Consider the following 6,460-nt stretch of genomic DNA (forward strand, 5'->3'; position numbering starts at 1 on the left):
CTTACAAACAAATATTTTTAAGCACATTGCAGATGTTCCTATGCAGAAAAGATATAGATAATTTTTTCATAACTAAAATTATTGATATTCTGTGCAGAATGACGAAATGGCTGCCTCCATGAATTTCACATGATTATTGAAATACTTACGTCACCCGCTGAATATGATTCGTCTGAGTGTCACCAGTCGACTGACATTGGTGAAAAACTATAACTCAATATGTGTGCTACAGTTCAGAGAATCAAGTAAAATCAAAATGGTGAAGCAACTGAAGAAATTTATTGACAAAAGTCCAAAGTAGGTTTATTGAAGTGATGACTTTAGCACACGACATTAAACATATTCAAATTGAAGATGGACCTGTTCAAATATGCATTCACTTACCCTAGTATGTAGATAACTCAGTTAAGTAGATTTCGGAAAAAGTGCGCTCGGTAAAGTGCAGTCGTCCCTTTCGTGGTACTGATTGTGCACTGACATTAAATTTAACATTATGAAAACCTTGTTTTATCATGCTATGTGTTGACTTGTTGGTTTGCAAACAGGAAAACCAATGCGGAATTCGGGGTAAAAGTTGCTTGCGTACCCCCATCCCCCAACGAAAACCAAAATTACAAGCTGACATGCATAAATCTCCTTAAATACGTACAGTGTTGGAATATTATATTGGGGAAGGACTCTCCCCTTCAGGAAATTTAATGTTGAAAGATGGGGATACGGATGGATCACTTTCTGAGGAATTGCTGGTCTGAATATTTTGCAAGGACCTCATCTTTATTGCAAAAGCTGAATATGTGGAAGTGTTGATAGTTTTTTAGATCAAAATGGAATTTTATGTGGTAATGAATCTGTTTCACTCTGAGACATGTACGCCTAGACACTCAGGCTAATGGGGACAGGGGTCTCTGGGTGGTGATTTGTATCCTTGCCAAAATCAGAACAAAGAACTGTAATGGAGGAAGATTGCATCTCTGCTTCATACTGTGGGTTAGTTGGTTCCTTAACCATGGACATGGAAGATATTGTATAAGGAGACCCTGAACATTCCCCATTACACAGCCCAGTAGTCTTACATGAAACATGCAGCTTTATGGATTACAACTTCTTGTGACCAACAACATGAGCATCGATCTGCACAATTCGGAACCGATGACGTGTCAGCCAAGACAGTGAGCCTGACCACCCGATCCTGTTTGTCGCCTCTTACGACAAGCATAGTTGCCTGTTATGGCAAGCATGGGTTGCTGAAGGCCTATTCTACCCCAGGACCTTCACGGGTCTTCAGTATTAGTATTAGGATTATAAAACATAGCCAGAAACACATTTGTTGCACTCTGAAATTCGTGCTGTAACAGTTATAGGATATACTGAACACCAAAAGAAATGCAAGTTTGTCTTTTTTTCTCAAATTTTCAAAGACGTAGACATAATTGCTTACATTTATGAGATCTCATTTTTTCGAACTTTGCATTTCTTACATTTCTTATGCTGCTGAGTATGCTTTGATCACTGTATATGAAATGTTATGAAATACTGTCTGATGTAAGCACTTAAGAAACAGAAGTGAATGATCTGTGCACACTCTGTACTTCTTTTTCTTTTTGCAGGAAGAAATGGCACAAGAATCCAGTGGTATGTAGACATTTACCTCTGTAATATCATGAATATATTCTGTTCTTTCTTTGGCACATATCAAAATGAATATGGGTCACCGGTTGCCTTGGTATTTCCATTAGTATAAGACCTGCAGTCATATTGCTTGAATATTGCTGAGATGAGCTAACTTACACACACCATCCTGTACCATGGTGTAAGGATTAGTCTCCTGAACTCCACACTGAGTGAGTGAATGAGTTTAGTTTTACGCCATACTCAGCAATATTCCAACTATATGGCGGTAGTCTGTAAATAATCGAGTCTGGACCAGACAATCCAGTGATCAACAACATGAGCACCGATCTGTGCAACTGGGAACAGATGTGTCAGTGATCAATACAAAATAGTAAGATACAATTATCTGCAGCAATGCATTAAGCAATAGGAACAATAAGAGATGCACTGATAAACGTAAGTGGTCTGTCAGCTACTTCACACACTGGATGAGCAGCAAATATCAATATCAATCATCGGCGAATCAAAAAATCAAGTCAGTGAGCCTGACCACCCGATCCTATTAGTCGCCTCTTACGACAAGTATAGTCGCCTTTTATGGCAAGCATGGGTTGCTGAAAGTCTATTCTACCCCGAGACCTTCACAGGTCCAACTCCACACTGCCTTCATCCAGTGTGTGAAGTAGCATACCCTGACTATTCTATACTGACACAAATATTAAGGATGTATGCAAATTTTGAATTTTTGAATAATGATCTATTTGCTCATGGACACACTGATAAAATATCAATTATAAAAATACCAATATCCCTAACTTACTTTGTCCAGTATATTTGCTCAAGCTGGCTAAAAATATGAATGATTAAAAATCTCATAAATTTTCAGTATGAAATCTGTTACATTGAATAATATCTTCCATAAAATACAGTTGTATGGGCTGTTTCTAGATTACATGTATATTCAGAATGCAGTTTTTGTTAATAATCCATTCATTAACATTTCACTGTTCATCAGTGGCATGAAATATGTTGATATCTTTTGTACTGTTTACTTACGAAAATTTACTTCTATATTTATCAATAATTGTTTGATATCTAGTTAATATTTGTCAATCTCTATGATACTGGTATTTGCTGCTCATCCAGTGAGTAAAGTAGCTGACAGACCATTTAAGTTTATCAGTTCATTTCTTAATGTTCATATGGCTTAATGCAGTGTTGCAGATTTTTGTATTTTACTATTTTGTATTGATGACAGAGGTTTGTATTTGGTGATGAAAAGTTTTTGATTTATGGGTGTACTGAACCTTAGATACAATGACAGCAAATCGTTATTCCTTCCAGATGACAAATTCAATAACTACCAGTAGGCGTGTGAGTGATGGACAGCGTCGACGTGCAGAACAGGTTAGCACAGTGCTGTACAACTACATCACAAGCATAATAGATTCCGGAGAACTCTCACCTGCACTAGCTGACATGGCAGTTGACATCAACCGAGTACGTGAGACAGTCATGTTTTTACATCCTTGTTTGTTCTAGGTCAGAATACATCCTCAACTGTTTGTCAAACAAGGCAGTCAGACCATACGACACTGTAACAGGGTTCTTTAATGTCATTTTAGGACAACAGAGTGAGTTGTTGCTCATGATTTCGATCACTAGTTCAACATATCCAGGCTTGTCATATATATAGGCTCCTTACATGGATGGGATATTGTTACTTCTGGCATTCTGGCAATGGTGTTCATTCCAGGGCAGAAAAGATCCGTTGACGTTTCTGTGGCATACAGTACAGACATTTTTGGCTTCACCATATTTGGTCATGTGTTTGAGATCTTAGTAGGCATAGGATTACAAAGTGATATTTGCATTCATGCAGGTAAGCATAAGTGTATGATTGGTTGAATTCAACTGTCCAATAGAGAGGACAATGAAGGGATATATTTTGTAAGTCACTGGAGGGACTATGATCAAGCCACATAGTTTTAGTGCAGTTTGGCGAGGACAAGTCTTGAGTAGTCAGTTAGCTCTTTTCTCCAGGAAAATGGTAACAGGTTTGTAATGTCATTTTGTTTGCAGGTAAAAGTGACCCCCGACTTCAGTTCAGTGAACATCTACTGGCTGAGTAGTGGCTCTGAGAGGGATGATGAACTTGAAATTGAGCTGAAGAAACATGAATCAAAGCTCAGGTGTGACCTAACCACAATGTCAAGGATAAAGACCTGATTTAGTCAGGGACACAAAGACCCCAGTGGTCAATGGGAAACCAGTTCCATGCAGAGATGCATCCCTTGGCCATGCCAGGATCCGTTATTAGTGATTGATGTAATTTTTGTTTAGATATTTGTAGTTAAATTTTTTTGTTTTTGGTGTCATTTTTTTGGAAAATGCAAGTAATGTGAAAGTGCCTTAAATCTGTTGATGGATTTGAGGAGTTGATGGAGAGGGCCATGATTTTGAACGTAGATCTATGCCAGACTTGTTTTCAGAAGAGATCTTGTTGATTTATGACTAGTGAGCAAGAGAAATCTTGTGTTTAGCTGATGTTACTGTCAAGCCAGAGCTTTTAGGTGGAAAATGGGTTTATGGTATTTGTCCTAATAGACTGGAAATATACTTTATAACTGGGAAGGATGTGTGCCTATAGTTGTTAATGTCCTTTTATTCTTCCAGGTCTATCCTTATCTCTTACCATATTGTTGGAACTATTCCCCAAGTCACATTTGTACAAGACAAGACGGCAAGTCGGTATGCAGAAGTTGAGAAACTACTGACAATGGCAGATTATGGCCCTGATTTTGTTCCCAGTCACATGGGAAGCAATATTCGAACACTCCACTCGGCTCCAAAAGAACCATCAGATGCAGATGTATCTGACCAGCTGCAAAAACTGTCTCTTGATTTTTCACAAAGTACCAACCATGGCAGGCATATTATTGCTGTGGATGAAAAGACCGATGGTGATCTTGAGGGTGTCAGAACATTGGTAGAAGATAAAAAGGACACCAAGTCTGATTTAAATTTCCGAAGTGATTTGTATGGACTGAATCACGAGGAAATGATGAAGAGACTGCTTCTTAAGAAACACAAAACAAAGCATCGAAGTTCGGAGAGGACACTTGGAATTGAATCGGAAAGTGAAAATACTGTCAAACCAGTGCAAGCACCGGACTACGAAAAGTTTTTGAGAACAAAAAGTTTGTTGAAGAAAAAGGCTAAATTAACAAAAAGTGATTACACAGTGGCTGATTATAATCGCTATGAAACACATGATTTGGGTGGAAGCACTGCAAGAGGTGGTACAACTAGTGATGATTATGATACAACTGATTCTGATGACGATTCTACTGATGATGATACATCTGATTCTGAGGACGGTACCACTGAAAGATGAAAGAAGTGCCAGTGTTTTGAGCTTTTTCTAGTTTCATGGAATGTTAGAATGTCAGGCAATAGAGCTTCTCAACTTGATACTTTTTTCAGTATTTGTGAAACATTACAAATGAACATTCACTATTTTAGGGTGAAAAATGTGATAACATGAGAATTCTTTCCAAATCGCGAATAAACGTGTCAGGAAACTTCATTTTGTTCCTTCATAATTGGAAACTTAAAGATAGATATGTGTACATGATACATGAAGACTGAATGTTGAATCACAGGCAAACTGTCGCGCAAATGGGGTTGCACAGCAGAGAGAATATGACAAGTCTTCTTATATGCAAGCGAAGCGAGCAAAGGTTGGCAACGTACTACCTTTGCTTTGGATCGAAAAATATTTTTCATGTCAAGATAAAATATCACCACGGTCAAAGGTGCAATCCCATTTCCTCGGTTGTGCTCTCAGACTCCCTATCCCATGTTTAATGAGTGAGTGAGTGAGTTTAGTTTTATGCCGCACTCAGCAATATTCCAGCTATATGGCGGCGGTCTGTAAATAATCGAGTCTGGACCAGACAATCCAGTGATCAACAACATGAGCATCGATCTGCGCAATTGGGAACCGATGACATGCGTCAACCAAGTCAGCGAGCCTGACCACCCGATCCCGTTAGTCGCCTCTTACGACAAGCTGAGTTGCCTTTTATGGCAAGCATGGGTTGCTGAAGGCCTATTCTACCCCGGGACCTTCACGGGTCCCCATGTTTAATAATTACTCACGTGAAATATGTTTTATTCAACATTTTAAGCGCCACCCCTGCCAGCTTCCAGTTGAATGGAGTGACGGAACAAGAATAAGCAGAAATTAAAGAGAAATACCCTATTGCTTAATTTTATCATGAACCTGTTGGAGTTTATTTGTCATATATGTTGTCGCTATTGTTAGAATTTTTGTGACATTTATTCTACATAAAAAGACTTCTGGCATAATGGGTGAATGAAACAGGGGAGGAGGTAACTGTAAGCATTCCATATGGAGTAATTCCCTTCTGTTCCTTCACTTCGTTGAACCGGAAGCTGGAAGGGGTAATAGAGGTGAAGAATGGTCTGATATACCAAAAGTTACGGTTAAGATGTTGAATAAAAATACTCCACGTGAGTAATTGTTCAACATGGGGTTGAAAATGTGAGGGCACAATCCAATGAAGTAATGGGTGTATACCTTCAATGGTGGCGATATTTTATTTTGACATAAAAGATATTTTTCGAACCGAAGCCAGGGAAGTACGTTGCCAACCTTTGCTTGCTTCGCTCGCATGCAAGAAGACTGGTCATTTTCTCTATGCTGCGCAACCCATTTGCGCTTCAGTTTACCTGTGGTTGAATATTCCCAATACATGAATTTTTCTGATGTATGTACAAGGAATCTTTCTGTTAATTAGGCATATTCTTGGCTGGTTATATT

The 6,460-nt window shown here is 38.7% G+C and overlaps 1 protein-coding gene across 1 annotated transcript; it reads left to right on the plus strand.

Moving 5' to 3' along the window:
* Positions 1-91: 91 nt before the first annotated feature.
* Positions 92-5,198, plus strand: LOC137258120 (putative ribosome-binding factor A, mitochondrial). Its single transcript, XM_067795683.1, has 5 exons — positions 92-297; positions 1,608-1,632; positions 2,956-3,111; positions 3,694-3,803; positions 4,288-5,198. The coding sequence occupies exons 1-5, from the start codon at positions 164-166 to the stop codon at positions 5,006-5,008; spliced, it is 1,146 nt and encodes a 381-aa protein (XP_067651784.1). The 5' UTR covers positions 92-163; the 3' UTR covers positions 5,009-5,198.
* Positions 5,199-6,460: the final 1,262 nt, after the last annotated feature.

This window comes from Haliotis asinina, chromosome 12, assembly GCF_037392515.1.
Source record: "Haliotis asinina isolate JCU_RB_2024 chromosome 12, JCU_Hal_asi_v2, whole genome shotgun sequence".
Taxonomy (NCBI): domain Eukaryota; kingdom Metazoa; phylum Mollusca; class Gastropoda; order Lepetellida; family Haliotidae; genus Haliotis; species Haliotis asinina.